Source organism: Culex quinquefasciatus, chromosome 2 (assembly GCF_015732765.1).
Source record: "Culex quinquefasciatus strain JHB chromosome 2, VPISU_Cqui_1.0_pri_paternal, whole genome shotgun sequence".
In the NCBI taxonomy this organism is placed as follows: Eukaryota; Metazoa; Arthropoda; class Insecta; order Diptera; family Culicidae; genus Culex; species Culex quinquefasciatus.
In genome coordinates, this window is record NC_051862.1 from 195377358 (window position 1) to 195399451 (window position 22094).

General features: G+C 33.6%; 1 protein-coding gene across 16 annotated transcripts in view; it reads right to left on the reverse strand.

Moving 5' to 3' along the window:
* Positions 1-22094, reverse strand: part of LOC6039845 (voltage-dependent L-type calcium channel subunit beta-2) — a 245449-nt gene that overhangs the window by 16004 nt on the left and 207351 nt on the right. For 10 of the 16 annotated variants that reach the window (XM_038257729.1, XM_038257726.1, XM_038257736.1 and 7 more), the window contains 5 exons: positions 11384-11500; positions 11095-11130; positions 3988-4107; positions 3818-3919; positions 3595-3715 (listed from right to left, as the gene is read on the reverse strand). In XM_038257729.1, coding sequence (XP_038113657.1) covers positions 3595-3715; positions 3818-3919; positions 3988-4107; positions 11095-11130; positions 11384-11500 — 496 coding nt within the window. The remainder of the gene's footprint in view (positions 1-3594; positions 3716-3817; positions 3920-3987; positions 4108-11094; positions 11131-11383; positions 11501-22094) is intronic. The other 6 variants (XM_038257735.1, XM_038257738.1, XM_038257742.1 and 3 more) reach the window with 4 other exon arrangements.

The following is a 22094-nucleotide window of genomic DNA, read 5'->3' on the forward strand; positions in this document are numbered from 1 at the left end:
TGCCTTCCGCTACAAAAAATCAAAGAGAAATTTTAAATTGTTTTTATACGCCTTTTTTAATTTTGGAAAACTTTGAAATAAAAGGGCAATTTGAATTCATTCGATAAATGTTTTTGTTTATTTTTTCTTATAAATTATGTTAAATACAATGTGCAAACTTTGTTTAAACAATTATTACAATTATAAATAAAAAAAATATTGGTTGACAATATTTTCAAGATTTTCAAATTTGGTGATTTTTATTATTAATACAATTTATTTGCAAATTTTGTTTAGAGAAACCTGCTTGTGTACTTCTCATTTAGCTATAATTACTTGATTTGAGATGAAAACGCTTTAAGCAAGCTATTTTGTACATTTTGGCAGTAGCTAATCTGTTATCTTGTCATTAGATGTAGTTTAATCTTGGAATACAAAATTATTAATTCTTGCCTTTAGTTTAAATTATAGACTTTGTAAATACAGGTAAATGTTTAAAAAAAGGTGTTACATAAGATCATCATTGAATATTGCAATGTTTTTTTTATAGCCATCGTTAGAATTCCAAGCAACAAATATAAATCATTTAAACTATATTATTTAAATTAAAAAAAATACTTGTGAAATCGTTGCTCTTAAGGTGACCAATTCCATGATTGTTTTGATTTTTCGCTAGACGAAATTTTGCATAGTTTACAAAATGTTCACAAAATTCCTTCTACAACTGGTTTAGAATAGTACCCTACACGTTTTATTTTTTTTTGGTGACGTTATTCCTCTTCCTTTTAATGTTATGAAAATTATAATAAATCAATGATTTTCAACCTGGAAGTCAATCATTGCTTCACAAAATTGTATAACTTTTGAGACAAATATTTGATTTGCATCAAAAATTCTTTCAGGGCCTTCGAATTTTGTGCATAAATTCGTATAATTAAACTAAACACAAAGCATAAAATGCTGTGAGGAAAAAAATTCTTTGAATATGATTAACGGGTTCACATTAAAATTAGTAAAAAATATCGCAAATTCATATTATATTTGATAAAAATCTCAGTTTGCTTGTTATAAACACAAAGATGGTTTGTCTTTAACATTTCTTTTAAAAATCAAAATTTTGAATCACAGATTTAATACATTATACATTAATAAGCTCATGATTTTCAGAAATTCTAATCCCGAGAAACCATTTGTTTCAATAAATAATTTTTAACAGTATATCAATCAAGCTCTGGTCATACTCGAGAGACAAAAACATTGGGAAAATATAGGAGGTGACCCTTAGACAATTAGACAGTAAATGCTTTATAATTCCATTATTTAGGAATTTAACGGTCAATTTGGACAAGTAGGGACTCTTTACATTAATTAATCATTCACCACTGCTCTTTTACACGCATTTGACAGTTCACAAATGGATCGTCCTAGTGATAAGAGGTCTGAGGGTTATTGATAAAAATGTTAAAATTTAACATTTTAATTTTCATTTAATGATTTTAATCAGTTCATATAAAATCATAAAGTATTATTTGATCATATAAGAAGCAAAATTTAAATGGATTTCTTTTTTTTTAAGGTGCATAATGTTGTTTGATTTTTTTTTTTCAGAACTATTTTTAAACTTTTATTTTCATTTTTAAGACGTTGACAAGGCATGTTGATCACCGGAAGTCATTGAAATTGTATCCTTATGAAAGTTATCGGCGAAACGACTATAAGAAAATAAATAGGTTTTTTTTTGCAAATTAGGCCGTTAGGCAAATATTTTTCAAAGTTTACGTAAAAAAAATATCACAAAACTTTATATTTCACAAAATTCACTAAATTCATAATAAAGATGATTTTCAATCACTCCTGAAAGTTTCATGAAGATATTTCGTGAACTGAGTAAGAGACGATTTAAGTTCACAATTTTGCCTTGCGCAAAGCGAACTGTCAAACTTTGTGAACGTTTTTCTATTAACACCGAGTTGATTTACGGGTGCCACGATATCTCGAGATGGGATGGACCAAATTGGCTGAAATTTGAAGTGAAGACTCTCAAGATGTATCCCGTGTGCATGACTAAGCCCAATTTTTAAAACTTGCTTTAAAAAAATACAAATATAAAAAACTATTGGTTTTTTGTATGAAAAACATAAAAATATTTTTATCTTTTTTTAAAATAAACTTTTTGAAAATTGGGCTTCGTCATGCACACGTAATCGGTTTAAAGAGTCTTCAACAAAATTTTGAGCCGATTTGGTCAAGACCTCAACACTGTCTTGACTAAATCGGTTCAAAATTTTGTTGAAGACTTTTTAAACTGATTACGTGTGCATGACGAAGCCCAATTTTCAAGTATCGTGGCACCCGTTTTTTTAAATGCTAACTTTGCTATATCTCGGCAATGATGCAACCAAATATCTTCAAATTTGTTTTGTTAGTAGGTGAAAATCTATATTTTAATGCCCTGAAAAAAGAATTTAAAAAAAAGTTGAAGTGTGTGATCATACTAGCCTCTGACTTTTTTGCCGATATACATGTATGTAACCGCTTAATCAACTGAAAACCAGTTAAAATGCATTTTCCTGCGTTTATAATCATATTTAGCATGTTTGAACTCCTTAAAAAACATTTTGAATTTTCGTGAAATACCAATGTGCAGTCCGACAAAAAGTTTTTTTTTTCACGAAAAAAAATTCCATCAATACCTCGATATTTTAAAAAACTAATGATTGGAATGCAACTGGGTGCATGTAAAATACATTTCAAAACACTTTTTTCATCCAAATATTGAAACCTAGGCTTGTTATTTAAATTTTTATATATTTTTTTATTTTTTTGCCATCCCCCCTCGGCTTTGGTCAGAGCCGAGGGACATAAACTTCAAAAAATATTTGCAACGGCCTTTTTAATTCCAGAGAAAAATCTTATAGTTATATTTTTTCTTTTTTATTGCTAATTTTTTAGTAAAATGTGTTGATTATTCGTCCTCAAAATGTTTTACTTTGGGAATCGATTGTTTAAGAAATATACATTTTGGCTTTAAATATGAATGACAAATTATATGTTTGTGTAATTGTACTTGAAATGTTACGTTTCATTATTCCAACCTTTAAAAATATGCCAAGAAGTAAAAAAATCGATTTCACCTTAATTTGATTAAAAAAACATTGAAATATTTTTTTAGAATAGAGCATTGCATTCGGAAAAGTTTGAAAGTTTCTTGAAAAGGGGTCTTCAGGTATTTATTAGTTCTACGTAGTATTCCACTTAGATAGAAGAGTACAACACCAAAAGAGGCAGAATGAAAGTTCAGTTTTCTACTTCAAAAGGTACACCGAACATTCTCTCACGTTACAGAAAACCAGGGAAGAAGCCAAACCGAAGAGATCGGAGAATTACAATAACCAAACCGAACGAGAATAACCGAGGAAGAAACACCGGAAACAAAGGTAGAAAAGAAGAAGAAGAATAATTAAAAAGGAACAAATAGGTAAGTAAGAGTTATTAACTTTTTTGTTTTGTTTTTGGTTTCATTTTTTTTTTCTTCAAAGAAAACAACAACCAACCAACACATATAGACAAATAAAACGGAAGACGAATAAAATGAAAGAAAACTCTGTGTCATACCAGGTGTTGGGGGTGTGCTACCTCGTGATGGTTCCGCACCTGGTACTCCAGATGCTCCTAAATTACCGCTAGATGATGATCCCTTACTTGTATATAGCTTGGATGAACGTGCCGCCGACGCCTTCGAGTCCGGGACAGTGTTTTTGTGGGAAAGAATGACAATTAGTGATCCAGGTTTGACAGTACTGTTTGGAGGCGCAGCCCAGTTGCACAGCAAACTTACCTGCATTCGTATGTGTTCTAGCTTAACGGGACTGGGTATGAACCCCACTTCACAGCCTTCCTTAACCAATCGCCCAATCCACCAATTATTGTCATATTTCTCCTGCAAAATGTGGAGGGAAATTTGTACTAATAATCGATTGAATACATTTTTTCAGCAGCTGAACCCACCTTGATATGAAGAAAGTCGCCGACCTCGAACGAGACTGCACTGCCATGAACCGGCGAGTCGTCGTCCAAACTGCCATCGTATGATACATTCGTCCTCACAGCAAATGCAACAGGTTTACTCTGTACGGGGGGGATGAAAGTGGGGTACAACAGAAAATAAGGTGTTAGAAACAACTTATTGTAAATGTTACTCTTTTTTTCAACGGACTTCGTACGGCAACGCGGGCACGCACTTTAGAGTTAATATGAATTTGAAAGATTTTAAGTTTCAAACAACTTTTTGAGCTGTAACTTTTTTAAGTAATGATTAGAATGCAAGCAAGATGTTTAATATGGATGCTACTGCTGTTGCTGTTTGGCGTACGGATATGATGAATGAATGAGGATTTATTGAATAGTTGACTTTCCAGAAACATCAAACAAAGTCCGATTAACATTCACGCATCTAGCAAAGTAACACGACAAAGTGGGTTTATCAACTAGGTGTGTCTCTTTTATAGTCACACTATCCAACGAGAATTGGTCTATTCTATCAGCTAAACATTTCTATATTGATAGAGTTGAAGGAAAGTGTTTGTTTTAAGACGATTTCTAGGCCAGACAATGTTAAGAGTGTCAATCGTAAGCTTGAATTGTTTTATAGAATTTTGCTGAAAGTTCTCCTTGTACAGTCTAGACGATGTGTAACTCACATTTTTTCCGATCCCTTTTTTGAGTCGTTAAACTCCAATATGATCACAAAAGGCTCTAAAGTGATCTTGAAATATGTAGTCCAAGATGGCAGCCAATATGGCGGCAAAAGTTCCGAAACATCGGGTAATCGAAACTCTGGATATTCTAGACTGGACTGATTTCGCAATGAACGGATGTGTCACGCCATAACTTTAAAATGATTTTAAAGATTTTGTTAACCTTGGTAGAATTCACCATTTCCAGCCTTAATTGTGATAGATGTTTTGTTCTTTTTGACACGTGACATGTGACATGTGGTGTCACGAAATATTCTCTCGATAAAAATATTTGGTTCAAGCTGAAAGGCTTTTTATCGGATTTTTGATTGACTTGACCTTAATGTAAAAATGTTTCAGATTATGCCTTTATTAATAAAAATCTGGGAGGAAAATAACACACCATCAAAAAAAAAAAATACTTTTTTGCAATTCCGTCGTGAAACTACTTACTTTTCCTGTCGTTCTTGAACGACGAAATTGTTTACTTTTCTGTACCAAAAATAACAGAATCGAATAGAAACCCTTTTCAAAATAAATGCTGAAAAGTTCTACTTTTCAGCACTGAAATGGGTGCTAAAACGTTGAACTTTTCAGCACCTGTTTCGAAGAGTAACACTTTTCATTTTTTTTATTTAAACGATTTATTGACAAAATACATGAAAATTTTACTTAAATTTTCACTCAATGGATGTTTTTCGGAATAACAAAAAAATATTTTTTTCAGCACTCTTCGTATTTATACAACTCGGTGAGCCTTGTTGCATAAACTACTATTAAAATACTCAAAATCATTGCGAAAACTTGTAAAATTGAGCGTTATGCAATTTTAATCCAATAAAGATATACTAATTTTGAGACAATTGATCAGAAAAAAGTAATACTTCAGGAATAAAATATTTACGTAAATTCAATGATACTTTAAAATACTGAAATAATTAATGAAATTTAGTTGATTTTGCGTCCTCCTCGATTTCGACCAAGGCAGAGGGACAAATGCTTTGAGTACAGTTTTACTAGCCTGATTAGAATAAATGTATGTAAATAATCAGCCCTAAAGGGTTTCAAACCGACGATTTATATTAGTGTTTTGGGAACGTTTAAATACAAGGCAAACGTTTAAAACATAAAAATTTACGATTGTTCAAATCTATTTTTTTCCAAAAAAATATAATAACAGCAAATATGTTTTACGTTATGACCAATTGTCTACGAAATCGGCTGATTTCGACCATTTTTTTGTAATTTTTCATTTGGCTCAAACTTTGCGGGGGCCTTCCTTTTGACCAAAGAAGCTGTTTTGTGTAATTGGTTCACCCATACAAGTTCAATACAATTTTGGCAGCTGTCCATACAAAAATGGTATGTAAATATACAAACAGCTGTAACTTTCGAGTGAATTTTCTGATCAATTTGGTGTCTTCGGCAAATTTGTAGGTATTGTTGAGGACTATTGAAAAAAAATAATACACTACACGGAACACGGAAAAAAGATTTTTTTCACAAAAACTCAACATCCAAAAAACGTATTTTTTGATTTTCGAGATTTTTTGATATGTTTTAGGGGACAAAAACCCGCAACTTTTGAGCCTTAGAGAAGTAAGGTAAAGAAATCTGCCACCAAGTTATGCTTTTTGGAGAAAATCGAAATTTTATACCGAAACATAATTTGACCTCAATTTATTATGTTAAATTGAATTTGCAATCGAAAAGTACCATACAGATTTTTTGATAAAGGGCTCAGTTTTCAAGAAATAGCCACTGAATGTTTGATTTTAGCGAAATATTTGCAGTTTTTCGATTTTTAAAAATAGTGACCATGAGTAACCATTTCTAAAAATGTTTTTTTTTTTAAGTTTAGAAATTTTGCAATGAAATTTTCTAAGAGATATCGAAGATTGGACCTCTGGTTGCTGAGATACAGCTGCTTGAAGAAAAAAAAAAACATGGAATTTGAAATTTTCCATGTCTCACTCAAACAACCCACCATTTACTAATGTCGATATCTCAGTAACTAATGATCCGATTTCCAATGTTAAAATATGATACATTCGTGATTTTTTTTGATTTATTTGAAAACAATATTTTGATTTTTTTTAAATCAAGACTAACATTTCAAAAGAGCGTTATAATGAATGCTTGTCCTAATTTAAAAAAAAAATAATTAAGAAAATATTTCGCTAAAATCAAACTTTCGGTGGCTATATCTTAAAAACGGAGCCCTTCATAAAAAGCTCTGTAAAGTACTTTTCAATTGCAAATTAAATTTTACATAAAAAAGTTAAGGTCAAATTTTGTTATGGTATAAAATTTTGATTTTTTCCAAAAAGCACTTTTTTCAAAAAATCATAATTCGGCGGCAGATTTTTTTACCATGCTTCTCTATAGCTCAAAAGTTGCGGGTTTTATTTCCCCTAAAACAAATCAATTTTTTTTTGGGATATTGAGTTTTTGTAAAAAAAAATTTAATTAAAAAATCGTCATTTTTTTCCGTGTACCTATTTTTTTCTCAATAGTCCTCAACAATACCTATAAATTTGCCGAAGACACCAAATTGATCAGACAATTCACTCAAAAGTTACAGCTGTTTAAATATTTACTTACCATTTTTGTATGGACAGCTGCCAAAATTGTATGGAGACTTGTAAGGGTGAACCAATGACACAAAATAGCATCTATGGTCAAAGGAAAGGCCCCCACAAAGTTTGAGCCAAATCAAAAAATACAAAAAATAAAATTGTCGAAATCGGCCGATTTCGTAGAGAATTGCTCAAGTTGTTTATTTTAATTGAGGTTACTTCAAATGAAATGTATTCATCCGTCACCAGTCTTATATAAATCGATAAATCAATCAAAATATGGAAAGTTTTTCGAACTATTCATATACGTAGTGATGAAAAAAAACGCTTTATATTGCATACAAAAGTACTTTTTTCCAACCACTTTACAATTAATTAAAAAAAAAAATTTTTACTGCGGATGAATTTTACCCATTTTTAATACTTTTTTTTGTGTCCAAATTGCTGTTTGATACTAATTCACTTGCAACTAATACAATTTTATCAGATTTTTTAGAAATGTTCTAAAATATCAAAAATAAAACTGCTTTTTGCAATTTTAGTTTTTTTTAATTGGTGTACATGTGTATGTGTGAATGTAGCTAAGCTAGGTGAAAGAGAAAGAAACATAACGAACAGGAAATGTCTTGAGTAAAAAAAACAATAAAGAAAACCTTCAACTGAAACAAGTATGCATTTAGCATGAGCATGAGCATGAGCATGAGAGATCACCCATGGTTGCCCCTCCGTTGCTGAACAGAACCGTAATATCCTTTCAGCACTACTGATTATAGGCTTCGACGATCTAGTGGTGTTTCCCTTATCAACAGCATGTATGAATGCACTGAAAAGATAAAACACCATGATTGCTAAAGCTAGATCAGTTGCGAATAGGTAACAGTCATTGGCCACCAACGGCGCCCGCCATGTCAGTTTGTAGACCTCGATTTTAAGGGACGGGAATGTTAGTTAGCGCAGGTTGCTACTAGGGCAGCTGATTTACTCTGTGCTTACACCCCACGAGCGCCAGGAACCTGAAAACTTGTTAGTAGGATAGGGTGTTTGGTCAGGATTCATCATAGAAGATGATGATGCGACCCAAAATCAAAGTGTTTGTTAAAAAGTATTATATATTATTCTCAAGGCAAGCAATCGGATGCTGCGGATGAGTCATTTCCCGTTTATCTGTTGTTAAATTTTAAATAAAATGGTTTAATCTTAGACAGCCGGCTGTGGAAAGATAGAACCAAAATCATTTGTAACTAATAAATGAGAAATAAACAGTGTAATTATTTACTTGAGATGATTTAACGAGTTTTAAATGATTGATGTTTAGTGAGGTACTGATTAACGGTGTGAACGACGAGTCACGATGTTTATTGAGCTGAAATGGTACGACGACGAATGCGAAAAATCTTGCGACCTGTCGGAAAGGCATAACAATTCGGACTCACTAATAGCATTTACCGCAATACATAACAAAAAATATATATATATATATTTTCTGTCCTGACCGACGCGTTACTCCTATTAAGTTCTATTGGCTTTGCGTGCTTGTAATGATATTAACGTTTTATGAAAACACAAAAACCTAGACGAACTCAACCGGCGTCGTGCCTTCCGATCCACGATGATAAAGGAAGGTCTGATAGCTAATGAGTAAAAGGACGAAAAAAAAATAAAAAATCACGAGCAATTGTGCAAAGCAACCAAGAGGCCCCGCTGGCCGGAATCGACTTGCTATTTAATATTTACGTTATTATTTATATATTAGAAAATGAACGGAATGTAACAGTACTTTTTTATCACCCTGACATAAACACACACACACACACACACACACACACACACACACACACACACACACACACACACACACACACACACACACACACACACACACACACACACACACGCACACACACACACACACACACACACACACACACACACACACACACACACACACACACACACACACACACACACACACACACACACACACACACACACACACACACACACACACACACACACACACACACACACACACACACACACACACACACACACACACACACACACACACACACACACACACACACACACACACACACACACACACACACACACACACACACACACACACACACACACACACACACATATCGGTACACGTCTCGATGGTCACAGGAGTCGAGAACCCACGAGTGTGGCTGTGAAGGAGAGCACGTTATGACGGTTGGCTCTACCAAATCGGTACACGTCTCGATGGTCCAAGGAGAGGGCTGCATATGACTAGCCGATCAAAAGCAACGCGATTCTTGGGCGCGGTTAAACCCTCGCATGGACTCATATGTATGTAGGACAGGAAATGGTTCTAGCACCCGGCATGGATCCTGTAAGTAGACTAGTGCAGACAATGCAACGCCTCCCCCCGAAGTTATACCGAAAGGTGGTCCCGGGGGGACAAGGGCACGGCGTTCAAGGACTGGTTTAGTGGGTCGGGAAAACTCTTTTTTTGTTTTCCCAACCCCACACTACCTGAGAATTGAATTCTCAGGTGTCTGGTAGCAGATTCCGACCTTGCAAAAAAAAAAAAAAAAAAAAAAAAACACACACACACACACACACACACACACACACACACACACACACACACACACACACACACACACACACACACACACACACACACACACACACGCGCACGCACATACACACACACACACATACGCACGCACACAGATAACTTTTGTGTTTGCAGAAAAGAATTTATGTTTTCCGTGTCAACTGACATAATTCACTTGATATCACGATTCTCACTCTCTCAAAAGACTCTCGCAAATCAGAACACATTCATTCACTACAGTCACTATCACTTTCATACATCAAACAACATAGAACGTGCTCACCCGAGTCCAGCACAAAGATTGTCCGGTGTCACCAAGCGCAGCATCGGTGTCATCGAACAGTTCTCCTTCTTTCCTTTTGGGGCAAATCTGAAGCCGAATTGGTCCGCTTTCGATGCAATTTTCCATTCACTATTTTCGATTGAATACTATTAAAATTTCGCGGACCGTAATTCCAGCTTCTGCTCTTGAAAGGAGAGCTTTGGCAGCCACTTTCACAAAACGAAAAAAAACTTTTACCAGCAAAACATTGAAAACATGACAGTGAGTGGAGCATGTCGCACACTCTTAAATTATATTGTTTTTCTTCTGGAACTTGCTCACGCCACTGTCTATTTAAATTTTTCAGGAATCTTCATTTTCAGGTACGTTAGAGTTTCACCATATTTGCATAATTTCACTCATCGGAACTACCAAGGCATAACTAGCAAAACTTATTTTGTTGAGGAAAAACAGCAATCAAAACAAAAGTTCTTTTGGAAAACAATTCAGCAAACTCACTGAAACAAGTATGCATTTAGATAGATAAAGCTAAAGAAAAATTTTTAAGTTTCAAGATTCAGTAGGAAAAAAGAACCAAACACAACGAGATGCCAGGTAACATAAATCATAAACAGCAGCGAGGGAAATGGAAACGAGAGTTAGAAAGTGTGTAAAATAGAAAGATCAGCAAGTGCTTCTCAAAAAACGTAACAAAGTTCAAAGAGAAAAGGAGAGAGAGAGAAATTAGTTTGGAAGAACATATCCAACGAATAGCATTGACATAAACATTTGCTTTTTTTTGTAATTTGCTTGTATTTTTTTTGTCTTCTCTGAACGGAAAGCCATTCCGTTCACATTTGAAGAGACTTTTTTTTTCGTGAGAGAAATTGTTGTGCAAATGTTGTGGAGAAACTCGACTTGTCTTACTTCAGAATCGAATTTGAATGGTCCAGTTTCATTGGTCTGCGTGTAAATTCAAAACAGGAGACAGAAGTTAGACACTTCGCTCGCACTTGATTTGAGTAACTTTAGTTTAGGTAAATCTTATAATTTTCCACGAATAATAAAAATTTTCAAAAAGACTCATTCAAGATTGAGTCCAAATTGTTTTTTTTTGTTAAAATCGATATAATTTGATGTTATGTGTTTGAACTAAATGAGAAAAGTGTATTAGCAAAAAAATGTAACGATCAACATGGAAAACGTCCGTACTTACCCTCGCTTTTTCCAACTGGCCTAAAGCCTGACGTTCCTTTTCTCGCCGAAGCGATTCTTTTTCCTCGTCTAGCGACAGATCGGACGATGGTTGAGAATAGTTGGAATCCGCTGAACCCTGTTTGAGACGAAAATGAAAAAAAATAAACAAAAAGACAAAAAACAGTGGATTAGTTCACATTTTCGAACTATCTGGGAGCAGCAAAAATTTAATCTGTTTCAAACGACCCCCTCTAGCAGGGGACGAAAAACGAACGAAACTTTATCGCTATAAACTATGGTATATAGTTAGTTTGTTAGTTAGTTGGGTATGATGCTAGTTATCAATTATTGTTCTCTAGGCACAGTTGACAGTTATCCGCATAATTGCACCTTAAAACCGGTCTCCGTGCTGGCAGAATTTAAAATTCCGCACTAAAACAAGAAAAGAACAAAAAACTTAAACTCGAGTCAGTCAACAGGACGCGCAGACCCTCGTGGAAGCAATAAATCAAAACAACGATTTTTCATTAAATCAACTGAAAAAAGAAGTAGTAGAAGAAGAAGAAGTAAAAACGACAACCAACAATATTAAAAATTCGCTAATCTAGGCTACACGCCATCCGCAGAATCGAAATAATAAAAATATATATATCATAAAACAAAACGAAGAGTGAGAACGAGTGTGTGAGAGAGAGAGAGAGAAAAAACTGGGGAATTCTGAAGAGTAGCAGCAGTTTGGTCATGTGCACCCTTACAACTCTTTTGCAGAGGAGGGATGTGGGAAGGAGGGTTTTGGGGTTTGTTTTTGTACTCCCGGTGGAAAAAAAGGAGCCACTATAGTGGCCTGTAGGTGCACTCGTGTTTGCAAGTTTGAAACCCTTAGCATCACGAAAGGTTGTTTGCATTTACATTATTATGTTATTATCTTTTTTCAGTGAAACTTTTGTTTCCCCGATACTTGCGGTCAACATAGATGTCAAACTCCAAAATAAATTCGAAAATTTTTAGTTTATGATACAAGTTTTAATCAATACTTAAATTAAATAGAACTTTTTAGCACTCAAGTGGACTTCTCAGTGTTGTTATATTTGACGATAAAAAAATCACCGCAAATAAGTAGAGTCACAACGATATTGGTAAAACTACATTTGAGTTTTCTATTCTTGACAGAAAATATAGATAGCATAATGCATGTTTTGAGTTGAGTGTTTCTCTACGGTTTCTCAAATCGAAGGTTCTTAGATTTTTTTTAAATTGGATGAAACATGCATTCCTCATGTCAAAAAAGTCATTTTTCATCATTAATTATTCCATACAAGTCTTCATACAATTTTGGAAGCTTGTCTTGTATGTCTTGTATGGGTATTTAAATGTAGTTCTGAATCATGAGAAGAGATTTTCTTATTGATTTGGTGTCTTCAACAAAGTTTTAGGTTATGATTAGGACTTTTCGGAAAAATAGGTACATGGATAGAAAATACCCAAAATATGTATTTTTTGATATTCGAAATTTCGAAAGAAAATATCGATAACCAGGACAAATAAATATTACAAGTCATTTTTAAAAGCAAAAGCTGAGAAAACTTCCTACAATTATTTCTTTGGGACTTTGAAAATTGGACAACTAGTTTCTGAGATACAGAATATCAACAAATATAACAGAATATCACAAAAACCTCACAAAAAAAAAAAAAAATGAATCGACGAAAATGTTTTTTAAGTGTCACCTACTTAGCCTCCAATTTTCTACTGATGATATCTCGGAAACTATTGGTGCGATTTTCAATGTAAAAAAATTAAACTATTGTGAAATTTTCTGGTCTGAAAGATCTAAATTTTCAAATCATGCTCAACTTTTGTAAAGGTCTGCAAATAGATAATTTTCTAAATTTTATAGTTTACACCAAACTGGTATGAAAAATATTCTTTGACATAGGGAATACCGTCAGTGGGGGTGACTATGGCCAAAAAATGATACACCTCTCGTAATTTCTTAATAACAAAAACAATTCAAATAACATCGAAAATCTTTCTACGTAGATTTGTTCTTAGATAGTTTACTAACATTTTCCCAAAATATGGTGGATTTTAATGAACACTACCTTAAATGCCAATAGATTGAAAATTAACCCAATCTCACCCTTTAGAGGGGGTAACATTGGCTCAAATGAAACTAAAATGATGCTCAAATACAACGATATGGTAAAAACAAGTCATCCAACAGTGTTTCTTGTTCGAGGGAATCGTATTGACATGCTCAAAAGATTGAAGTGGAGATTTTCAAACATTTGGGTAGTTTTCGAGCAATTCCAACAAAAATATTAGAAAAATGATTTTTCGAGAGGTCATTTTTGGCCAAAAACGTACCTGAACATTAGACAGCTGCCAAAATAGCAGGATTTGTTCTAGGAACGAGATTTTTTTCAGCGAAGTCATCTTGAGATGTCCCCTACACAACCCTTTTAACAGAATTCAGTTTCATTGAGAAGAATCTGAGAAATGGTAAACTCCGTAAAAAATCACTTTGACCCAATCTCACCCCCCACACCCAATGTCAGCCCTACTGACGGTACATGGACAAAGTTTCATAATAATCAAAATGAAAATCTAAAAATCAAAAAAAAAAATGCGAAATCGATAAAAACTACTCAAAGGTCGATAAAAACTGAGCAAAAGGTCGAATAGACAAAAAGCAGAAAAGACAATAGGTCGAAAAGTCGAATGGATAAAAGAATGAAGTGAACAACAAGTTTAATTTTAAGATTTAACCTTTTTAATAAATAAAAAACCTTTCAAAGAACTAGTTTAGTTTAAAAGAATAGTAAATATGACTGAAAAACTGAAAAAATATTTTTTTTAAATGTTCTAAGGTCAATAGAAGTTTTTGGCCCCCTTCTTGAAAATTTACATGTTTATTGAAAAAAAGTAAGGCTGTTGCAAATATTTCTCAAGGTTTATGCCCCCCCCCCCCTTCAAGATTTAATCAAAAAATTAGGGGACAAACAAAATATTTGATCATAAAACTGGAAAATTTCAATGGAAATAGAAGTCTTATCAACTTAAAACAATCTAAAATATCTTTGTCTGCATTGATAATAAAATTTAGCTTGTTTGGACTCGTTTAAACATATTTTGAAATATTAAAATTTGTTTAAATTTTATTTTTAATTTTTTTTGCCCCTTCCCACGTTTCTCGATTTTGGTCAGAGTTGAGGGACATAAACTTCAAAAAATATTTACAACGGCCTAAAATCGGTTTCTAATAGAGGGTGACGATTCTCGAAATTTTCAATTTTCCGGGAATCGAGTGTTTAATTTGGAAATTTCCCGGGACCCGGGAGTGTTTTTAACTACGCCAATAGTGCCAATATTGTGTAGAGAAAAATATATAAATATGTTTCTTTCAAAGAATTCAGTTACGATTAATTCATACTTATTCAATGAAACGTTAATAAGTAGCCTCATTATTTTTGGGAACAATGATATACAATGAACAATGAAAAAATAGTAATCAGGAAAATTCGAATGTTCACATTTGGCAGACCTTAACTTTACAAAGATTGCCAGAGTTTTTTTTTTCTTTCAAAACATAATTTAATATTGAGGTTAAAGTGAAACACAAAATGACTTATTGACATCAAAAAAGGAAATTAGGGGAAATATACCCATTCTATTCACTCTAAGCCGTTCGACCAATTCTCATCACTTTTGCCGTTTTCCGCTATTAAATCAACATTTTCAGATGTATCAACAATGAAGAGTTGCTTGATCACTTTTATTTGAGCTATTTATTAGCTTGGAACAGCCAAAAACACTTTATGAAAGCTGTAATTCATGATCAAAGTGCTGATAGGCCGATAATAGAAATAGGCTGAGAAAGGGTATAGTTCCCCTATCTTGATACAGCGAAATTAAATTAATAAGAATATAAAAAACTAGATTACAAGGATTGCTTTGCTTGAAAAAGGATATGAAAATTATACTTATCTTAAAAAGGCCTTTCTCTATTAAAAATAATAATAATAATAATTAAAGCATTTAAAAAACATTAGATTTCCTTCCTGGGGTCTAGCTGCTAAGTTTGCTTTAAGGTAAAATTTGGGGTCCACATTATTTTAAGTTCTCTCAATTATAGTTATTAGAATTTTTGATAAGTTAAAATTTACACTTTCTGAATAACAAGATAAGAGAAGCATTGGTTCATTCATTCTTTGGTTCACTTGAACCTCTTACATTGAACATCCAATATTCTAAACAATTTCAATTTTTCAAATGTTTTTCTGATTAGTTTATGTAATTTTTGCTTAGATATTTATAAAATTAAAATTTCCTAGGAGTCTCGACCAAATTTCCCGGGAATCAAGAGGTCAAAAAAAAAATCAAAACTTTCTAAACAAATTATGAATTTTCAGAGCCTTTTGTGAAACTTTTAGCTGATACACTTTGAAAATTTGGATTGAAATATAGTTTTTATTTATATTGTGCGCCTTCCTTTCCAATCTCGAGCTGAAGGATTAAAAATTTTAATAAAGTTTGTACCAGTAAAATATGTTTGTATTATAAAAAATCTTTTAAAACTTTATTAAAAGAAATGTTTTTGTTTAAATTATGATTATTTCTCATTTTCCAAGCTAAAAGTAAACAATGCTGTGTAAAGTACAATTTTCAATGAATTTGCCATTTTAATCTGCTATAAAGTACTTATTATCAGTACAGCACCTTTTCTCTAGCAAAATGAAGTAAATATTAAAGGAAAAGGAATTGAAATTAAACTCTGACATTATTTTGATATGTGCCCACTCTTTTCAGGGCTTTTTGGAAGAAAGTTAATGATTTTATTGGATAATAGTTCTTTAATGTTTAGAAAGGATCCAGGAAGAAACCATTTTCAATTCATTGCTTTTAGAAATAAATTTACACGGATAGAAATCCTGTAAGCCAATCTGGTAAATCTATGATGCCGAATTTGTAAACATTTTTCCGATTTTGAACAACAATGTTATCGATTATGAAGTCATTAACAGAGAAATTGAAAAAAATAGTTGACGATTTTGAAAACATTGCAATGTTTACAAATTCCACAACATAGAGTTACCAAATTTGCTTACAGAATTTCTATCCGTGAAGATCGAATATGTTTTTCGATAGTTGAGATTGCTTAAGATTCAACTATTCACTTAAAAAATATGTTGTCACCTACACCCAGAACTGGAAATCGGCATACGAGAGGATAAAGAGCACGATTCGGTAGTAAAATTGTACTGTGTGTGGACTGAGAGGATAAATCCCGAAATTACCGAGAGTACTTTACTCATGGGTTCATCTTCAAAAAAAGTTCATCTATCAAAAAAAAAGTACCGGTACCGAGACTCGAACCCAAGACCTTCGGCATATTGAACCGTGCCTTTGCCGTATGGGCCACCATGGTTCGGTGACTATGTGGCGGGCATTTGTCCATATAAGCCACTCAATAGGATGAACTGTTCCAATGAACGAATGAACACGCGAGAGGACTATAGTCTCGCAAAATAGCACTTTCCTCACGTTTCTTTTCGTGAAGACTATCCCCTCGTTCTTAAACTTTGGGTGTAGAATTTTTCAGTTTGGAAGTTTAGGATATCCACCATCAAGGGTTATCATTAAACAAAAAAAAAAAAAAAATGGGTGCAAAAGCAAAAAAACAGCAAAAAAAATCGAGGTCCTGAACTCACATACGCTCCATTTAGCGTAATAAATAAACAAATCTGTACTCTGCAGGCCTCTCCGCTACCACCACCAGTCGCGAGAGCTTATCCCTTACACAATATCACACATACAGCCCTAGCACACACATGCTGACAACACCACTGAACAGGCATTTGCACTGGCGGTGACAACATCGGCGCAAAAAAAAACGGGAACATAAAATTATCGGAATGTGTGAGTAAACGAGTTTCTGTCGGTGTGTGTGTGTGTTTTTGTGTTTGCTTGGGATGGAATGAAAAAGGATGAAAAATTGCGCTGATATCCTTGGGAAATGGAAAAGAAAAAGGGAGGAAATCCCTCCACTGCAGTTTTTATAATTGGTTTAGCTTGTCAAACTTGGATCAAGATTACGGTGTTTTAGTAACGTTTTAACAATGATTCTATAGTTTCAGTAAATTTATATTTTTAGGAAAACACTGATACTCTCTGTCACCACAACGAAACGATACACGATTACCCTCCTAATTCGGCAGTAAAATGGCTTCGGCCTGAGGTAGATTAGAATTTGTTTCGCAATACTATACATGACTAGTTGTGATATTATCAACTTTTGATGAAAAAAACAAAAATCAAGAACCACTTTGCTAAGAAAATTTCACTTCACACGTCTTTCGAACAGAAACAACAGAAAAACCAATCCAACCAAACCGACCAGCAAACTGTAAGTAAATTAAAATTAACCTTACAATGGAACAAATCAGATTCAAACGGGAATGCGGTGAAGGAAAGGTAAACCTCAACCAATATGCGGTGACAGTTGACCAGGTTTGAAATTAGTTTTCACCTTCCATTGGAATTGTGGTGCTGGTTGCGCACGTGTGTCCAAAATATGTAAAAAAAAGGGGAAGAAACGTAAATTTCCACCAAATTTGCTAGTGTCAACCACATCACTCACGGTGAAAGACGTCCCTGTTAAAGTAGGTGTTTGTAGAGTTCGATGGGGAAATGTTTAAGAATTTTGATAAAGCTGCAAAAATTGTTCGATTTTTTAAGGTGCTATGCTAGTTACATTCATTTTTTAAAATATTTGTTTTAAAATTTAAAGAACAATTGTTGAAAGAAGTGACGGAACCCCAACATCCCCTTCCACCGTTAAAATGAGAAAGGGAGTGCAGGTTAAGTTACCTCCCAAAAGAAGCGCAAGAACCATACCACCAACACCACCATCGCCACCACCAGCATTGAGAATGAAGCAACGAAACGGATTCCGTACAGGAAATCCAATTATGTGTACTACACATACGGCTGCCGGAAGGGAAGGTGGTTAAGGGGAAGGCAGGTATTACTGCATAGTACAAACCACCGCCGAGGTGTAGAGCTAGAGCCCACACACGCTCGATGCTTTGCTAGTGGCAGCTACTAAGCAAGACGGCTAACGTGTTGGAGAGCTTTGTCACAAATAATCGTGCCGAAAATGAAATCGTACGTGGTAAGCAACTGTGGAAACGGGGGAAGGTTTCCTCAATTTTTCTTTTTCAACCAGCTGGTTTCAATAGAGACGGTTTCCACTTGTTCCATCTACTCTAGTACCTGTGTGGGGGTGTGTCAGTAGTTCAGTGACCTTCAAAATAGCAAAAGCAACTTAATTGAGAAGGATTGAACTAATTGCATAACAAATTTAGCTCTACATTTTGAAAGTCAATGTCAATTGATCTTGGGGATGTAGCCGTCATCCAAAAGATCCGTGTAGCTTAAGTGATTGTGATCTTGGGTCATCCGAAATCTTGAACTTTTTACATGAGTTGAAAGCTGAAACAATTAACTTTGTTTGACTTCATTAACTTCTTTTCGTCGTGCCAAGCGCTTTAAAAAACAATTAATTTTGATTTTTTTTTGAAATTTTGAAGAATTTCGAGCAACGTGTAATTGTTTCAACCAAACTGTTGATTTTTTGCGACTTACAGCAATTTCACATAAAACTTTACGCGTGGACACACGTAACAAGTTTAATGTAAAAAATATTCAAAAACTTAAAATATGTGTATTTTGCACGTCAACAAAAGCGGATTTTTTTTTGAAAAATTATTCAAACTGCAGTCAGCTATTATGTACGAAAAAATTATCGATCAATCAAACTAAAGGATGGTTTCAGTGACGGTAAAAATACAAATCGCGTTCTAAATCAAATCGAAAAATTAAGGGGTCAAAAATATTAAAAACTTCTAAAATTCAATGGGAATTTGATGAAAAAATATTGAAATGGTTTTCTCTGCATTTAGAATTAACTTTGATATTTTCGGGTTAATTCGAATCATTCAAATTTTATAAAAAAAATGTATAAAGTACAAAGTTTATTTTTGCTTCTCTTTTGTCAAATTTAACATTTTTAGAAAACTAATTAGGCCGTTGCATATATTTTTAAAAGTTTATGTTACCATCCTCTTCAAAATTGGTCCGAAAAATTAGGTGGCAAAATTTGTTTTGTTTTCAAATAACTTCAAAATTTCCATGAAAAATAGAAGTCTAATTAACTGAAAACAATCTAAAATGCATTTTCTGTATTGATAATCATATTTAGGATGTTGGGACTTGTTTGAAAATGCAAAAAAAATATTTTTAATGTTTTGCTTTCCCGCGACCATGGTCAAAGTCAAAGGACATAAACGGGATATAAATATTTGCAACGGTCTTATTGCAAATCAACTTAACGTGATGCGTAATGCATTTTTCAACAATTTTTTCGTTGAAATGTTGAAATTCTAACTCGTAATTTTTTTTTTTTTCATGTGGTAATTATTATTATTTTGAACCAATACTGATTTTCATCAACATGTGCTTCAATGTTGAGATGATTCTATGAATTCTGCATGGCACGAACAAAAACGAATGTTTTCAAATTTCTAACTATAAATATTAATTAAAATTAACAAAAAAAACTAACTTAATCCACCTATGTGGTTGGTGCCTTCCTCACTTTTTTCCAAAAATGGGTTTGGACAAAAATTTCGTCTAATTTCGTTAAGTTTCGGAATACAAAAAACACACATATTACTCAAGGGCTCATAAGTGGCATCTTAGGTGGTCATAGCTTGAGGCAGGGTTACCTGATCTTCAATATTTTAGACTCGTTGGTGAGGTCTTTCGATTACCTAACCAACGATGGGTCGGATGATGGATCCGGACATTGTTTACATACATTTAAGTGAGATCCGGCTACAAAAAAGTACATAAATATCACTAAAGTGGTCAGAACTCGAGACAGGGTTGCCAGATCTTCAATGTTTTAGACTCGTTGGAAAGGTCTTTCGATTACCTAACCAACGCTGGGTCGGATGATGGATCCGGACATTGTTTACATACATTTAAGTGAGATCCGGCTACAAAAAAGTACATAAATATCACTTAAGTGGTCAGAACTCGAGACAGGGTTGCCAGATCTTCAATGTTTTAGACTCGTTGGAAAGGTCTTTCGATTACCTAACCAACGATGGGTCGGATGATAGATCCGGACGTTGTTTACATACATTTAAGTGAGATCCGGCTACAAAAAAAGTACATAAATATCACTAAAGTGGTCAGAACTCGAGACAGGGTTGCCAGATCTTCAATGTTTTGGACTCGTTGGAAAGGTCTTTCGATTACCTAACCAACGATGGGTCGGATGATAGATCCGGACGTTGTTTACATACATTTAAGTGAGATCCGGCTACAAAAAAAGTACATAAATATCACTAAAGTGGTCAGAACTCGAGACAGGGTTGCCAGATCTTCAATGTTTTGGACTCGTTGGAAAGGTCTTTCAATTACCTATTCAACGATGTATATAATGATGATGTTTAGTTCAGTTTACTGCCATTTATTCAACTTCCAAAAATATGCGAAAACACATTTTTATACATAACTTTTGAACTACTTATCGAAACTTCAAACAATTCAATAGCACCGTATGGGACCCTAAACCAAGTCGAATGCAACTGGTTTGGTCAAAATCGGTTCAGCCAGTGCTGAGAAAACTGCGTGACATTATTGGTCACATACACACACACATACACACACACATACACACAGACATTTGTTCAGTTTTCGATTCTGAGTCGATATGTATACATCATGGTGGGTTTTCGAGCTTTAAATAAAAAGTTCAATTTTAGAGCAGGATTACCTCAGTGAGGAAGGCAAAACAAGATTTTGGAAAAAAAAACAAGAAGTAAAGAGCACAGTTAAAAATATGTATTAAATTTTAAATCGAAAATGATCGAACTTCGGAAAATTACACAAAGTTTGATGAAATGCATGAACATAGATGCATCTAAATTGAACATTATGCGTAAAATTTGGAAATTATTATTTTTAAAATTGAATTATTATTTTTTATTGATTCAATGTTCCAATAACCCAAATTTTTATTTTTTAGCTTTTTTGTGTGTTTTTAAATACCCTTGCCTCAAGATGATTTCAATATCATTCGTAAAGCAAAAATTGATAATTTTGTTTAGGGAACCAAAAAAAACAAAACTCTAGATACGCTAACAAAAAATAGGCCTTTAGAATAAGACATTTTTCTTGGTCGTATGAAGTCTTTTGATTTCCTTTTGTATGAGTTATGAATAATACAGAACTTGAATTGCCATTTACCAAAATCACATTTTATCAAAGAACACTTGATTTTTAATAAACTTTAAAAAATATGGTGCAATGGGGATTATTTGAACGGATAAAATTCATGGTTTTGCCTTTAAGAAATAAAAAAAAATCTTGAGGATTAGAGTGCCCAGCAAATATGATCCCAGCTTCACAGCAGGATACTTTTTTTGGGTTATTCCAAGCATTTGGGTATATTTTGAGTGATTTTTTAAAAAGATTATCTCATTGATACTCGAGTCTAAATATGGTGAATACAATATTATTCCATGCAAAAATGGTTTTTTTAAATCCCTAACAACTTTTCAAGATCAAGTTTTAAAGCTTTGGCATGGTCGAAAAAATTGTAGAGCATTGAATTCACAATAAGAATCTCACTTTAAACAATATTTGGATGGAAGTGC